General features: G+C 41.4%; 1 protein-coding gene across 5 annotated transcripts in view; it reads left to right on the top strand.

The window, feature by feature from the left end:
- Positions 1–16,614, top strand: part of LOC124009682 (protein crumbs homolog 1-like) — a 30,312-nt gene extending 13,698 nt beyond the window's left edge. For 2 of the 5 annotated variants that reach the window (XM_046321739.1, XM_046321736.1), the window contains exons 4-8: positions 4,400–4,565; positions 10,399–11,320; positions 11,538–11,579; positions 11,770–11,892; positions 15,225–16,614. In XM_046321739.1, coding sequence (XP_046177695.1) covers positions 4,400–4,565; positions 10,399–11,320; positions 11,538–11,579; positions 11,770–11,892; positions 15,225–15,513 — 1,542 coding nt within the window. In that variant the 3' untranslated portion in view covers positions 15,514–16,614. Of the gene's footprint in view, positions 1–4,399; positions 4,566–10,398; positions 11,321–11,537; positions 11,580–11,769; positions 11,893–12,776; positions 15,118–15,224 lie in introns of those variants that run through there. The other 3 variants (XR_006834313.1, XM_046321737.1, XM_046321738.1) reach the window with 3 other exon arrangements.
- The last annotated feature ends 525 nt before the right edge of the window (positions 16,615–17,139 follow it).

The raw sequence follows: 17,139 nt of genomic DNA, 5'->3' as shown, positions 1-17,139 counted from the left end.
CTCAGACAACAAATGTGTAAATGTAGCGGGAGGGATAGGGGGCATATTCTTGTGGCGCACGGTGCTGAAGTTTATAGCGGCTGTCAGTCAAAACCCATACAGCGCTGTGAAGCAGAGCCCTGACTTCATGTATAGCATGTTACTGTACAGCTACTACGTTTCAAGTCAGGCGCTTATCAATGACCAAATCTGACACTTGAAATACAGGATGACTGGCTGAGAGTGGAAAGGGCTACACAATAAAAACAAATGTACCAACATTTCCGAAAATGGATATAGCGCATTTCGTAATGAAACTCTTCATTTGTTACATCCTCGCAGCTCTTTTTTGGTGTGGTGCCATGTCTGCAGCATGTTTGCCAGGTTCTTGTTAGAGGGCGTGTCCCTCATGAAGTGACAATGAGGGACACGCCCTCTAACAAGAGAACCTGGCAAACATGCTGCTATTATCCTGAATCAAGGGGTGTCGGGTGATACCACCTCCATCCAGCATGTAGGGGAAATGGATTTCCCCATCTCAAAATATGCTAGAATGTACTATTTAAAATGGATGTAATTAAAACAAATCATGTTAATGATAATACATAACTAAAATCATATGGTAAATATGTTAAAAGATTAGATCCTTGGATGAATGTGTGTTTCTTCACAGCCTACCTGCCTCAGATTTTTGGAACTGTCCAAAAGGCTTTCGTTAAACCCTTCATTTGAGTTGCTCCTGGTCTGCTATTTGTATCTGTATTTATTATGGATCCCCATTAGCAGCAGCTACTCTTCCTGAGGTCCGGCAAAATGAAGGAAGTTATACAATTTTAAAAACATTACAGTTAAGGTTTTCTTCCGGTGAAAGAGAGGAGGACCAAAATGCAGCGTGGTTATCATCATACATCTTTAATAAAGACGATACAATACAAAACAATAACCGTAAAGTGAAAAAACCTAACCAGCCCTATCTGGTGCAAACAAACACAGAGACAGGAACAATCACCCACGAAACACTCAAAGAATATGGCTGCCTAAATATGGTTACCAATCAGAGACAACGATAAACACCTGCCTCTGATTGAGAACCACTCTAGGCAACCATAGACTTACCTAGACAACTACTATACCACAATCACATAACCTACAAAAACCCCAAGACAAAACACACCACATAAATAACCCATGTCACACCCTGGCCTGACCAAAATAATAAAGAAAACACAAAATACTAAGACCAGGGTGTGACAATAGTACATTCATTCATTACAGAATTCACATCACACTAAGTGTGTGCCCTCAGGCCCATACTCCACTACCACATACCTACAACACAAAATCCATGTGTGTGTGTATGCATGTGTCTGTGCCTATGTTTGTGTTGCTTCACAGTCCCCGCTGTTCCATAAGGTTTATTTTTATCCTTTAAAAAAAATCTGATTCTACTGCTTGCATCAGTTACCTGATGTGGAATAGAGTTCCATGTAGTTATGGCTCTATGTAGTACTGTGTGCCTCCCATAGTCTGGTCTGGACTTGGGGACTGCAAAGAGACCTCTGGTGGCATGTATTGTGGGGTATGCATTGATGTCAGAGCTGTGTGCTAGTCGTTTAAACAGACAGCTTGGTGATGAAGTCAATATCTCCTCTACTTTGAGCCAGGAGAGATTGACATGCATATTATTAATGATTGATCTCTGTGGCTGGCTGTTCTGAGCCAATTGAACATAAGTCCCTCTTTGTGGCACCTGACCACACGACTGAACAGTAACTCCAGGTGCAACAAAACTAGAGCCTGTAGGACCTGCCTTGTTGATAGTGCTGTTAAGAAGGTAGAGCAGCACTTTATTATGGACAGACTTCTCTCCATCTTAGCTACTGTTATATCAATGTTTTGACCATGACGGTTTACAATCCAGGGTTACTCAAAGCAGTTTAGTCACCTCAACTTGCTCAATTTCCACATTATTTATTACAGGATTTTGTCGAGGTTTAGGGTTTAGTGAATTATTTGTCCCAAATACAATGCTTTTAGTTTTTTAAAATATTTAGGACTAACTTATTCCTTGCCATCAACTCTGAAACTAACTGCAGCTCTTTGTTAAGTGTTGCAGTCATTTCAGTTGCTGTAGTAGCTGACATGTATAGTGTTGAGTCATCCGCATACATACACACCTGCTTTACTCAAAGCCAGTGGCATGTCGTTAGTGAAAATTGAAAAGAGTAAGGGGCCTAGATAGCTGCTCTGAGGAATTCCTGATTGTAACTGGATTATGTTGGAGGCTTCCATTAAAGAACACCTTCTGTGTTCTGTTATACAGGTAACTCTTTATCTACAATATAGCAGGGGTGTAAAGCCAAAACACAAATTTTTCCAGCAGCGGACCATGATCGATAATGTCAAAAGTCTAACAAAACAGCCCCCCAATCTTTTTATCATTTTCTCTGAGCCAATCATCAGTAATTTGTGTAAATGCTATGCTTGTTGAATGTCCCTCTTTATAAGTGTGCTGAAAGTCTGTTGTAAATTTGTTTACTGTAAAATAGCTTTGTATCTGGTCAAAAAATCAGTTTTTTTCCCCAAAAGTTTACTAAGGGTTGGTAACAGGATGATTGGTCGGCTATTTGAGCCAGTAAAGGGGGCTTTACTACTAGGTAGCGGAATGACTTTTGCTATGTAGACCTCAGTTAAGCTTAAGATCAGTTCACTTGTATTTATGTACAGACATTATACTGTATGTATTCTATTTTATGCACATTATGGTTTTGATTATCTTACCTTTTTTATATAGTGTATTTACAAAGTATGTGGACACCCTTCAAATTAGTGGATTCAGCTATTTCAGCACACCCATTGCTGATAAGTGTATAAATCGAGGACACCACCATGCAATCTCCATAACCAAACATTGGCAGTAGAATAACCTTACTGAAGAAATCAGTGACTTTCAACATGGCACAATCATAGCATGCCACCTTTTCAACAAGTCAGTTTGTCAAATTTCTAAACTGCTATAGCTGCACCGGTCAACTGTAAATGCTGTTATTGTGAAGTGGAAACGTCTAGTAGCAGCTAAGGCTCAGCTGCAAAGTGGTAGGCAACACAAGCTCACAGAATGAGACCACAGAGTGCTGAAGCGCACAGCTCGTAAAAATTGTCTGTCCTTGGTTGCAACACTCACTGCTGAGTTCCAGACTGCCTCTGGAAGCAACATCAGCACAAGAACTCTTCGTGGGGCGCTTCATGAAAAATGGGTTTCCATGGCCGATCAGCCTAAGATCCCGATGCGCAATGCCAAGAGTAGTCTGGAGTGGAGTAAAGCTCACCTTCATTGGTCTCTGGAGCAGTGGGAACGTTCTCCGGAGTGATGAATCACTCTTCACCATCTGGCAGTCCGACAAACGAATCTGGGTTTGGCGGATGCCAGGAGAACACTACCTGCCCAAATGCATAGGGGCGGCAGCGTAGCCTAGTGGTTAGAGCGTTGGACTAGTAACCGAAAGGTTGCAAGTTCAAATCCCCGAGCTGACAAGGTACAAATCTGTCGTTCTGCCTCTGAACAGGCAGTTAACCCACTGTTCATAGGCCGTCATTGAAAATAAGAATTTGTTCTTAACTGACTTGCCTAGTAAAAAAAATAGTGCCAACTATAAAGTTTGGTGGAGGAGGAATAATGGCCTGGGGCTGTTTTTCATGGTTCAGTCTAGGCCCCTTAGCAGTGAAGGGAAATCTTAATGCTACAGAGTACAATGACATTCTAGATAATTCTAGAATGTCACTTACCAAGTTTTGGGAAGGCCCTTTCCTGTTTCAGCATGACAATGCCCCCTGCTCAAAGCGAGGTCCATACAGAAATGGTTTGTTGAGATCGGTGTGGAAGAACTTGACTGGCCAGCACAGAGCCCTGACCTCAGCCCCATCTAACACCTTTGGGATGAATTGAAATGCCGACTTCACTAATACTCTTGTGGCTGAATGGAAGCAAGTCACCGCAGCACTGTTCCAACATCTAGGGAAAGCCTTTCCAGAAGAGTGAAGGCTGTTATAGAAGCAAAGGGGGGGACCAACTCCACACACGATTTTGTAATAAGATTTGTTCAACGAGCAGGTGTCTACATACTTTGTCATGTAGAGTAATTTAAGCTTTAGGAAAATAAACCCTCTAATATTTCTTCCATACTCAGTTCAGTCTTTCGTTGCCTGCTTGGTCTGTCCCATTTCTCTCAATTCTGAGCATGAGCTTAGCTTGCTAATGACATCGCTTATAAGTGTGATTTATGGATGTCTATTGGAGAAGCAGATCCTGGAACTCTTCATTCATATTCTCTTTGACAACATATTTGCCCCATGACCCAACACAGTTGCCCCGCCATGACAAAGTCAACTGCTTGACAGAGTTATTGTTTGTCTCCTACAGAAAAACCCGTGTCTGAACAGCGGAGTGTGCTACTCCATGTGGGACGACTTCATCTGCAATTGTCCTCCCAACACTGGAGGGCGTTGCTGTGAGGAGGTCAAGTGGTGTGAGCGGTCTCCATGCCCCTCGACTGCAGCCTGCCAGTCCCTCTCCCAGGGCTTTGAGTGTGAGTTGTTAGTTCGAGAATCCCTTCCTGAACAGATTATAAAGAGATTATCAATCAAATTCCATTCTGCAGAATTCACTATTACTTACAGCAATGTTTCCAAAAACCTCTCCTTGAATACCTCCAGAGAGTTCAAAATAATTGACCTAATCCAGTATCATCACACGTGATTCAATTACCGGTAGCTCACTAATCATCAAACCCTTTATTAGCTGAATGCGGTCTGCTTGATTAGTTGAATTAGGTCTGCTTAATTAGTTGGATCAAGTGTGCTGTACATGAATAGATCAAATATGTGAAACTGTCTGGGGGTTCTCAAAGACGGGTTAGGAAATACAGACATAAAGCAATTGCTTCTCTGTATTTGGCATATTGTATATAGAGTAGGCTATTATGTCGGCCTATTCATACTGTCAGTGTGTATCCATTGAATGGACTGTTGGTTATTCTGCCTTTTATAGACTTATTTGATGGAGTGATTGTGAGACCCAAACATTTTTGCAAATGCGTTTTTCCAACACTGACAAAATACATCTAGCTCTGGCTCGGAACGTTTGTTTCTCGGTTTCTTTTTGTCGACATAATCACTATAACACAAGCAAATAGAGGACACGTCTAGGTTTAAGGAGAATAACTATGTAGTGCATGGATCAACTAGATTCAGCCGGGGGCCGATTTTCTTCTTGAGCAGATGGTCAGGGGGACAACTTGACTGCAGAAGCCCAAACAGATATAATACTTGACTCAAACAGTTGAGTTCAGGTGCATCCTGTTTCCATTGATCATCCTTGAGATGTTTCCACAACTTGATTGGAGTCCACCTGTGGTAAATTCAATTCATTGAACATGATCTGGAAAAGCACACACCTGTCTATATAAGGTCCCACAGTTGACAGTGCATGTTAGAGCAAAAACCAAGCCATGAGGTTGTAGATTTGTCCGTAGAGCTCCGAGACAGGATTGTGTCGAGACACAGATCTGGGGAAGGGTACGAAAACATTTCTGCAGCATTGAAGGTCCCCAAGAACACAGTTTGGCCAAACTGGCCGCCAGGCCAAACTGAGCACTCGGGGGAGAAGGGCCTTGGTCAGGGAGGTGACCAATAACCCGATGGTGACTCTGACAAAGCTCCAGAGTTCCTCTGTGGAGATGGGAGAACTTTCCAGAAGGACAACCATCTTTTCAGAACTCCACCAATCAGTCCTTTATGGTAGAGTGGCCAGACGGAAGCCACTCCTCAGTAAAAGGCACATGTTAGCACGCTTGGAGTTTGCCAAAAGGCACAAAATGGAATCTGACCATGAGAAACAAGATTCTCTGGTCTGATTAAACCAAGATTGAACTCTTTGGCCTGAATGCCAAGCGTCTTGTCTGGAGAAAACATGGCACCATCCCTATGGTGAAACATGGCGGTGGCAGAATCATGCTGTGGGGATGTTTTTCAGCGGCAGGGAATGGGAGACTAGTCAGGATCGAGGGAAAGGTGAACGAAGCAAACTACTGAGATCCTCGATGAGATCCTCGATGCTCCATAGCACTTAGGACCTCAGACTGGGGTGAAGATTCACCTTCCAGGACAACAACCTTAAGCACACAGCAAAGACAATGCAGGTATGGGTTCAGGTGTTCTTGAGTGTCCAGAGCCCGGACTTAAACCCGATCTCTGGAGAGACGTGAAAATACTTGTGCAGTGACGCCCCCCCCATCCAACCTGATAGAACTTGAGAGGATCTGCAGAGAAGAATGGGAGAAACTCCCCAAATACAGATGTGCCAAGCTTGTAGCGTCATACCCAAGAAGACTGGAGGCTGTAGTCGCTGCCAAAGGTGCTTCTACAAAGTACTGAGTGAAGGGTCTGAATACTTATGTAAATGTGATATTTCAGTTTTGTGATTATGATGTATTGTGCATAGATTGATTAGATTATTTTTTTTAAATCAATTTTAGAAAAAGGCTGAAACGTAACAAAATTAGGAAAAAGTCAAGGGCTCTCAATACTTTCCGAAGGCAGCGTATATGGTTCCTCTGAAGGCAGCGTATATGGTTCCTCTGAAGGCAGCGTATATGGTTCCTCTGAAGGCAGCGTATATGGTTCCTCTGAAGGCAGCGTATATGGTTCCTCTGAAGGCAGCGTATATGGTTCCTTACCCTGAAAGTAGCCTATGGGCCAGGAGAGACTTAATCCATGGCTCTGATTTCTTTGAACAGCCACTAATAACTTCAGACAACTTTAGCTAAGGCTAACCAAAAAAAATCAGTTGGAGAGATGCGACAACCGTTCAATGTTCAAAATGTCATAGTCCTAACTGAAAGGTGATTCGGCCCAGTTGTTGAACATTGCACTTGCACCCATCTCTCTCGTAGATTTTTGGTTAGCAGTGGCTAAAATGAGCTGAATAGAATGTTAATAGAATCTATTATAATAAATTCAAACCATGGTTTACAGTCTTTCCTGGCACATCGTCTACTGACTAAGGCCTAAAATAGAGAACTTATCCTTTAATTCCCAATTAAACAACCAATCTGGAAGTACTGCAACCTTTGCACCTGGTGCAACCACTTAGTAAATCCAGACCATATGTATGGATAACGCTGATAAGGTGTCATGTAAGGTTCCCCCCATCCAGTAGAGCTTACTGATGTGTACTGTAACATACAATGCATATAGGTGCAATCTGTAATTTGATTTCCAGTCAACAGCCCACTTGTTGTGTCTTAACAAATGTAACTTTCTCCAATGTTGCTTATTGTGCCACTGAGAATATTTGAGTTACAGATTTATGGCTCTATTTTCAGCTTGTTTGCAATTTCAACCTTGTCTATTTTCAAATCCTAGTGCCAAGAGTGGTAATTTACCTGTCATATGAGCTTGCTTGCACAGAGGTTGGAGGTGTAGCACTATTTGAGTTGTGTCCTTAAAAACATGTGCCAATTTCAGTATGTGCTGGTGAGGATATTTAAGACCAACTGAAAGCTGATTTTAGCAGTTGGCTATAGCATGGATTTTGACAGTGGAAGCGCAGCCTATCCAGCCGTGACGCACAGTGCCCATATGCACAGGGAACAAGAGAGATGTGCCTTTAATTGTTTAATTTGATTAAAAACCAAGCATCGCCTCCATTCCTCTCAATGAAGGCAGTTTATTTTGTCCTGCCCAAAGCATTTGCCAAGTAGTCAAGACTATCAATACAGGGTTTGGCTTGTGTGACTGCTTTGAAATAAACCTTAATCACCAAAGCATTATTAAAATATCAAGTTTGGGAGCAGCAAAACAATTGTTGTACATTATTCTAGCCAGCTGCTGTTATTATTTTGTATGTTTGTCAAATGGAAGAAGAGATGGATAATAAAATAATCCAGTGACACTCCTATTTAGAAACATTTAAGTTATTTTCCTGTAACAAATGCTTGTTTTACGTTTAGTTTGATGCCTCTGGTGTCTTTCTTATCCTGGCCATAAATTAGGCAAGTAGCCTATCCATTAAAGGTTTCTAAACGGCCTACTCAAGGCTCTTGCCATCATACTTTTGCATTATTCACAATTCACATAGGCAGTGGCAATTTTTAGCATGTAAATCTTGGTGGGGCAAACAAACAAAAAAATGTGGGATGCATGCCAGCAACACAATGAAACACTAAACAATACATTAATTGCACTATAACGGTGACAAACGGTGCCCACAAACTGTTAGGGCCTACATAAAGCTGTCCCAACGGCAGTCCCCACATCTTACGACTACTACACCTGGCTATCAGAGGAGCCTTGTCTGGCAGCGAAAGTTAATTCAGCCTCAATTACTTTAAAAAATATATATATAGCTGATATGCCTGACTTGCTTTAAACAAATGTGGTTTCTACTGACAACTGAGATTTACAAACTATGGCATAAGGAGACGACAAGCGGATAGGAGGCAATCCGTAATTTCAATTAAGACATTAATGAGCGAGCTAGGACGGACGTAGTCAATATAGTTATTTGGTTAGCACTTTTGAAATGTCCAGCAACATAAATCAGAACATGGGCCATTCTTACAGTGTTCTCCCTGTACACCAAGTCAGAACCGTGGGATAAATAAAGGGGCAGACAATGAGAACTCCTACAATATTTGATTACATTTCTCAAAAATAGGTTATAGGCTACATGTGCACCACCAGGTCAGAACAGTAGACGAAATTAAGAGGGATAAATAGACCAAATTATTAGTGTGGGGCACATGGGCTACTAACATCTTACTACACAATATACATTTAATGTTACTTTCTTATCTACAGAATACATATCTCCCTAGCATATTACATCATTGATGCAGCAGCATACAATACATTTTTGGACTCACATGAACAGGAAGGTCTCGCGGCTGTACTTCGTGGGCAAATTCTGTGACCAAAGTCTGGCATTCTCTAGATTTATGGTGCTTTCAAAACTGTGAACTTTGAAAAAAACACGGTTGAATCATAATGACGTCATTGCTCTTCAGGTCATAGCTCTAGAAAAAGGCCTGGATTTACAATTCCGATTTGGATGACCGTTCAAAATGTATTTTCCCAGTCGGAGCTCGCTTATTCCCGACTTCCCAGTTGTCTTGAACTCACTGAAGTCAAGTTTTCGAGGTCCCGAGTTAACACGTTTTGAGAGCGACACGAATCATGCTTCATTGACAGCATGGCCAATGTTGAATGTTTATCATTTTAAACTTGAAAATAGTCCCTTAATCCCAGATTTGAGACCACACAGCCACTGTGACGGATTCCTTCCAAACCACTCATTGTTAAATTAGGTATTTCCAACTTCTGTAATGTTTATGTCCAATGGCCAATGAGCAACAATACATTTTATCTATAATTTCTCTTCATTGTTTATCTTCATATAAAAAGGATTGCTAGCTAAGATATTTTATTTAACCAGCTAGGCAAGTTGAGAACAAGTTCTCATTTACAATTGCGACCTGGCCAAGATAAAGCAAAGCAGTTCGACACATACAACAACAGAGTTACACATGGAATAAACAAACATACAGTCAATAATACAGTAGAAAATAGGTCTATATACAATGTGAGCACGTGAGGTGAGATAAGGGAGTAAAAGGCAAAAAGGCCATGGTGGCGAAGTAAATACAATATAACAAGTAAACACTGGAATGGTTTATTTGCAGTGGAAGAATGTGCAAAGTAGAGAGAAATAATGGGGTGCAAAGGAGCAAAACTAAATACAGTGCCTTGCGAAAGTATTCGGCCCCCTTGAACTTTGCGACCTTTTGCCACATTTCAGGCTTCAAACATAAAGATATAAAACTGTATTTTTTTGTGAAGAATCAACAACAAGTGGGACACAATCATGAAGTGGAACGACATTTATTGGATATTTCAAACTTTTTTAACAAATCAAAAACTGAAAAATTGGGCGTGCAAAATTATTCAGCCCTTTTACTTTCAGTGCAACAAACTCTCTCCAGAAGTTCAGTGAGGATCTCTGAATGATCCAATGTTGACCTAAGTGACTAATGATGATAAATACAATCCACCTGTGTGTAATAAAGTCTCCGTATAAATGCACCAACCTGAGATAAATGCATGCAGTATGAAGCCAAGGAATGCCTTGATTGGCCAGTGAGTGGCCAAACCCTCATCATACCTACAACTTGTTTATTCATCAAAACCCAGCCATTTCATGCCACCGCCAGCTATTGCGCTCATAATTCCGGCTGTGAAAATAGAACAATTATTTCTGACACACCCGGGGCCTATAGTGCTACCGGCAGCACTAGGTTTATGTTAAGTTTGTTAAAATAGAACCCTACGTCTTAATTAACCCTCTGCTGTTTTGCATTCCAGGTGTGTCCAACGTGACCCTCTGGAATGACGGCATGCTGTCCTACAGAGGCAATGAGAAGATCAGCCGCCACCTCAGCAGCATCCACCTCAGTGTGCGAACCAGGCAAACGGACACCACGCTACTACATGCCGAGAAAGGCTCTGAGTTCCTCACAGTCTCCCTCCAAGACTCTCGCCTGGTGCTGGAGCTACAGTCCGGCAGTGGCGAGGCCTCCCCCAAGCTGACTGTCCAGAGCCAAGGCCTTCTCAGCAACGGCCAGTGGCACACAGTGGAGATCTCCATGGAAGCTCCGGATCTACAGACCTCCAGGTGGATCATGATCCTGGATGGGGGAAGAGAGGGAGGAGAGAAGGAGGTGTCTGAAGCCGCCTCTGGGAGCCTGGACTTCCTCAGGGAGGGAGTGGACATCCTCTTGGGGGGTTTGGGGCCTGAGGCTGGGGGGAACCTGGCTGGATGTTTGGGCCCCGTCCAGATCGGTGGGCTCCCGCTGCCCTACTATGGTGACACCGACCTGAACCTTCCCAGGCCCCAAGAGGAGCAGTTTGTGAGGACCCCCAGTGTCGCCACCCCACAATATGGCTGCTGGGGAGCCAGTGTGTGCTCGCCCAACCCCTGTCTGAACCAGGGGGTATGTGAGGACCTCTTTGACCTCTCCCTCTGCAGGTGCCCGTCTGAGTGGATTGGGCCACAATGCCAGAATGATGCGAACACCTGCGCTGTCAAGCCCTGCGTCCATGGAAAATGCACTGTCCTAGGGGAGGGTTACGTATGTGCATGTGAGCCAGGGTACGGGGGGGCCAGGTGTGATAAAGATGTGGATACGTGTGAGAACAACAAGTGCGGCCCAGGGGCCACCTGTCTCAGGGGCCTCCAGAACAACACCTGCCTCTGCCCTAGGAACATGACCGGGCCCCTCTGCAAGTGAGTCTCAAACACTCCCCATTTTGCCCTTAAACCCTAACCTACCTACAATCCCTATTCAGCTAACATAAGGCTGAACGCTGAGGAGAACATGTCCAGAGACAAATATGCAAAGCGCAACAACACCATCCACAGCTATGATTCAATTGTGTATGTGACATATTACATAAAAGGGTGATGTGAACACAAAATGACCCTTAAAATCATTCTCTTTCAGTGAGAAGGTTCCAGAAGTCCCGTGGTACATTGAAAAGATACCGTAAGAAATTTTAAGCTCTTTCAAGTCATTTGTAAAAAATAATCCCGTCTCAAGCCAATACAGGTTCACGCAGTGACTAGCCACATCAACTGAGTCAACTAGCTAACAATCCTGTTTGAACCATGATACCAGCTATCAGACTCTTAACTGTCATATCTCATTCTTATACGTTTGTGTCGCTCTACTCTAGATACCCCAACCTGCCCGTTTCCATGTGTCCTGGCCACAGATGGAACTACAGCTGCTTCAACGGGGGGAACTGCTCTAAGCTGGACAACACCTGTGATTGTCTGCCAGGTTTTATAGGGCAATGGTAAGCCATGGCTGTAAACAATAGTACATCTGTAGTAAACGCTTGTGTCAATGAATCTTAATGAAGCCGAAGTGTAATTTAGGCATTCTTGAAGATAAAGACAATCCTTGTCCTGAGCAAAGGATCCCAATTTCAATCTCCAAAACTACCCCCAAAAACTGTAACTGGCAAAAAAATATGAAAACGGTTCTTATATAGTTCATTGCACTAACCCCTCTGTGACTTTAAACTGTGACTCCTTAAAGATGTGTCCCATGGTTTGGTCAATGATTTTTCTTAAAATCCTAAATGACTGAGGAATGAACAGGGTCAACTATATCATGAGGACCCCACCTTCATTTCCTGATTGCATATAGTGTAACAAGACGAGACCTCATAAAGTCAGATGAGTTCTCTACTTGTGATAGATTTTTTTTTAAACATATTGATATCACCATGGTCACAACCATAACCTGTCAACTCCATCTCCCTTGAAGATGAAGATAAAATATGAATTAGCACTGGAGCATTATATAGTGGTATAAGTAAAACAAAAATAAGTTTGGAGATTTGCATTGCATACATTTGTATGACATATTTGGATAATCTAATGTTAGCATTAAACAATCAAGGCCTTTAAACACATTTATTGTTGGACAATAAATGTGAAAATTAAATGCCTTTGATGGTGTCTGAAAGAGTTGACTTAAATCCAGGTTGGTGCATTTTATAAAAACATTTTAATTGGAAGATTGTTACCTTACACAGTGGGATAGCTGATACTTCTGGTCTAATTGGTCTATTGCACCAATGGATATTAATAATAATAATAATCTTATTATTAAAATATCAAATAACTATAAAGTAATAGAAGTATATTTCATGAAATCCCCCGTCTGCAACAGGTGCGAGGTAGACTTTGATGAGTGTGCGTCGTGTCCTTGTGAATACGGAGGCTACTGCCACAACCTCGTCAACAACTTCCGCTGTGATTGTGAGATCAACTTTACAGGTGACCAGTGCCAGATCGATGTCAATGATTTCTACCTGTATCTGGCCCTGCTGCTGTGGCAATACATGTTCCAGCTCACATCCTACCTCCTCTTGCACCTCGACGATGCCCCCGAGATTGATTGGGTACACCAGCTGATGGACGGGAACTAAGGGCCCATTGGGAGCCAACATGCGCTACGAAGAGTTGATTGAGTTTTCTGGGTAGATGTTACCCCCACCTCCTAGACACAGTTCTAGGATCAGTATACCCTCCCCAAATCCTTACCTTCACCATAAAGGGGTACATAGAAATCCTATCCTCAGTATTTCCTGGGGCATCCCACTCCCAATTAGCTAATCTGGACAATTTAGAGGTGAAGTGATACTGTACATATTTCCGTACTGTATGGTGTATCAACATGGCTTGCGTCAAACAAGTCAGCCAAAGAAGGTGACGTGACTAGAACAGATTAAAGTTAACGGTTCAAATTAAATGACCTGCAGCTCTTCCTATTACCATAGAGTATGCTCATTTTAATGTCTATATCCATCCAGATCTGACTTTCATACTGAAAGCCCATCATGGTAGAGGAAAATATTGGTGGGAACAATGTTTTTTCTAAAGGTATTTATGTTTTCTAATTTAAGAAGATGAATGTTAATAGAACCCCATTTGTATGTATGTATGTATGCATGCATGGATGTATAACTTGTGTATATATTTTGTACATACTGTACCTATTCTTTTGAGTTGCGCGCCGGTAAAACAGTGAGAACATCTATAGTTGTGAAATGTTGTTACTAGCAGGTCATTTATAATAAGAAACAGAATATTTATCACAAAAGCAGAAAGATATAAGATAAGATCCCAATATGTACTGTACATACATAATATGTACAGGTGAAAATATGACAAACTTTGCATAATCATGCACTGAGTGAAATCTAAATCAAACTTTTATATCCATGTTTATGTGACTTAATAATATTACTCTGTACATACTTTCCATTTGTATTATTTATTTATTTAGGAAAACCCCATTTGAGACCATGGTTTCATTCCAGAGGGTGCCCTGATCACAGTAACCAGTACAAATGTATAAATAAATAAAAACAATCAATACAAAATACCACATTTATGAAAAACAGTTACAGTCCTCAGCTACTACTTTCTCAATTAACACCATAAACTGTCTTGAGCAGCACCAGAAAATCTAACTGTACTGAGTTTTGCAAATTGTTCCTGCAGTGAGGCTAAAAACGGATTTGCCTAAATCGGTGGAGTCCCGAGGAACCTCCAATGTTAACCAACCCTGTGAACGGGTTTGGTAACTCATGTTTTTAGACTTCTTCAAGGATGTTAGGAAAGCCATAGGCTTGTGTAGTAGAGCTTTGTAAACAAAAAGGGAATAGTGACAATACAAGAACTGGAAAATAACTTCGTAAACACTTTCGGGTTACTTCCTTGCAATTCCGATAAAAGAAATGTAATCGAGTTAAATCTCAGGAATTGCTGTGATTCATGTCTATTAATTTGCAAATCCTGAATTTGAACAAATTTGCACAAGTTTTCATACAAAACCAAAACTATATTGACATCCTGATTTTGTCTAAGGTTAGCAAAAATAGGTCAATTGAGAAAGCACACTTTCTTTAACCTCAATATAAACTTGTTTTTACATTGGATTGTTGTTTTTATCTGTGTAGATTATGTATTTTGGATGTTTTCAGTGTATTTTAAAAGGCTTTCAGACAATGCGATTAATTACGATAAAAATCAAACGAGTGGACTCAAATGACAAAAAGTTAACTGATCAACTCTGACAGCCCTAATAATAACATATTCCATTTAGCAGTCATTTTTATCCAAAGCAATTTACAGTCAGTCATGTGTGCATACATTTCCTAATCACACAATCCTGGCATTGCAAGCGCCAAGCTCTACCTCTACCAACTGAGCCACACAGAACCACATATTGTGATACCTTAACCAGCCTTCTCCTCAAGAATTCATATGTCAGGTGTTTAAATCACATTTTTTGAATGGTGTCTCCTAAAATAAATCATTTAAATTTGTATATTGACTTGTTTCAACAAGGAAATGTGCGTACAAGTGGTCTGAGTCGGTCATAGAATTCAAGAACAAATTTCTGATGAGAAAGAATGATTAATGCCAAAATGTTTTGTCAATTTTATTTGACGGCCACTTCAAGCACCAATCTGTCTGTTTTGTAATATCGTACCAATGTATATGCATAATAATATTATTGACATTATAATATTAAATTAATTCATATTTAATGTTCTTATTTAATTAATAAAATAACAATGTATTTAATTAAATTCCCTGTCTGTAACAGGTGTGAGGTAGACTTCGACGAGTGTTTGTTAAACCCCTGTGATAACGGAGGCTACTGCCAAAACCTCCCCAATGGCTTCCACTGTGAGTGTGGGATCAACTTCTCAGGCGACCAGTGCACGGTTGATTGCAACGACTTCTACTTGTACCTGGGCCTGGTGCAGTTGCAATTCATGCTCCAGCTCATTTCCTACCTCATCCTGCACATTGATGATGGCCCAGAGATAGACTGGGAACACCAGCAGATGGACAACGACGAGGAGCCCATTGGGGCCAACATGGATGACTGAGGGGCTAATGGAGCCAACATGGATGACTAGGGGCCATTGGGAGTCAACATGGACATCTAGGGGCCATTGAGAACCAACATGAATGACTAGGGCCATTGAGCGCAAACATGGACAGACTGAGGGGCTAATGGAACCAACATGGATGACTAGGGCCAATTGGAAGTCAACATGGACAACTAAGGGCCATTGAGAACCAACATGGATGACTAGGGGCCATTGGGTGTCAACATGTGCTATGACGAGTTGATTGAAAGTTTTGCGTAGATGTTGCCCACACCTTTTAGACACAGGTCTAGGATCCCCATATCCTTACCTTCACCATTAGGGGGTGGAATGGAAAATCAGACCTCAGATCACATCTAGGGGCATTCCATCCCCTTTTAAAAATGTCACCAAAAATGACATACCCAAATCTAACTGCCTGTAGCAAGGATATGCATATTCTTGGTACCATTTGAAAAGGACACACTTTGAAGTTTGGAAATGTGAAAGGCATGTAACAGAATATAACACATTAGATCTGGTAAAAGATAATACAAAGAAATACTGTACTTTTGTCATCTTTGAAAGGCAAGAGAAAGGCCATAATGTATTATTCCAGCCCAGGTGTAATTTAGATTTTGGCCACAAGATGGCAGCCGTGTGTGCGCACGCAAGGTTTTAGACTGATCCAATGAACCATTGCATTTCTGTTCAAACTGTTGTATTAAGACTGCTCAAATGTGCCTAATTTGTTTATTAATAACTTTTCATGTTCAAAATTGTGCACTCTCCTCAAACAATAGCATGGTATTCTTTCACTGTAATAGCTACTGTAAATTGGACAATAATTTAAGCTTTCTGCCAATATCAGATATGTCTATGTCCTGAGAAATGTTCTTGTTATTTATAAACTCATGCTAATCGTATTAGCCTACATTGGCTCAACCGTCCCGTGGAAGGGATACTGATCCCGAATAAGTTTAAGTTCATGTGGACGATTAAGAGTAAACGGACACAGTACATATTTCAGTACTATGTACAGTGCCTTGCGAAAGTATTCGGCCCCCTTGAACTTTGCGACCTTTTGCCACATTTCAGGCTTAAAACATAAAGATATAAAACTGTATATTTTTGTGAAGAATCAACAACAAGTGGGACACAATAATGAAGTGGAACGACATTTATTGGATATTTCAAACTTTTTTAACAAATCAAAAACTGAATAATTGGGCATGCAAAATTATTCAGCCCCTTTACTTTCAGTGCAGCAAACTCTCTCCAGAAGTTCAGTGAGGATCTCTGAATGATCCAATGTTGACCTAAATGACTAATGATGATAAATACAATCCACCTGTGTGTAATCAAGTCTCCGTATAAATGCACCTGCACTGTGATAGTCTCAGAGGTCCGTTAAAAGCGCAGAGAGCATCATGAAGAACAAGGAACACACCAGACAGGTCCGAGATACTGTTGTGAAGAAGTTTAAAGCCGGATTTGGATACAAAAAGATTTCCCAAGCTTTAAACATCCCAAGGAGCACTGTGCAAGCGATTAATATTGAAATGGAAGGAGTATCAGACCACTGCAAATCTACCAAGAACTGGCCGTCCTTCTAAACTTTCAGCTCATACAAGGAGAAGACTG

This window comes from Oncorhynchus gorbuscha, linkage group LG22 (genome assembly GCF_021184085.1).
Source record: "Oncorhynchus gorbuscha isolate QuinsamMale2020 ecotype Even-year linkage group LG22, OgorEven_v1.0, whole genome shotgun sequence".
Classification (NCBI taxonomy): Eukaryota; Metazoa; Chordata; class Actinopteri; order Salmoniformes; family Salmonidae; genus Oncorhynchus; species Oncorhynchus gorbuscha.
This window is presented reverse-complemented; position numbering and strand designations above follow the sequence as displayed.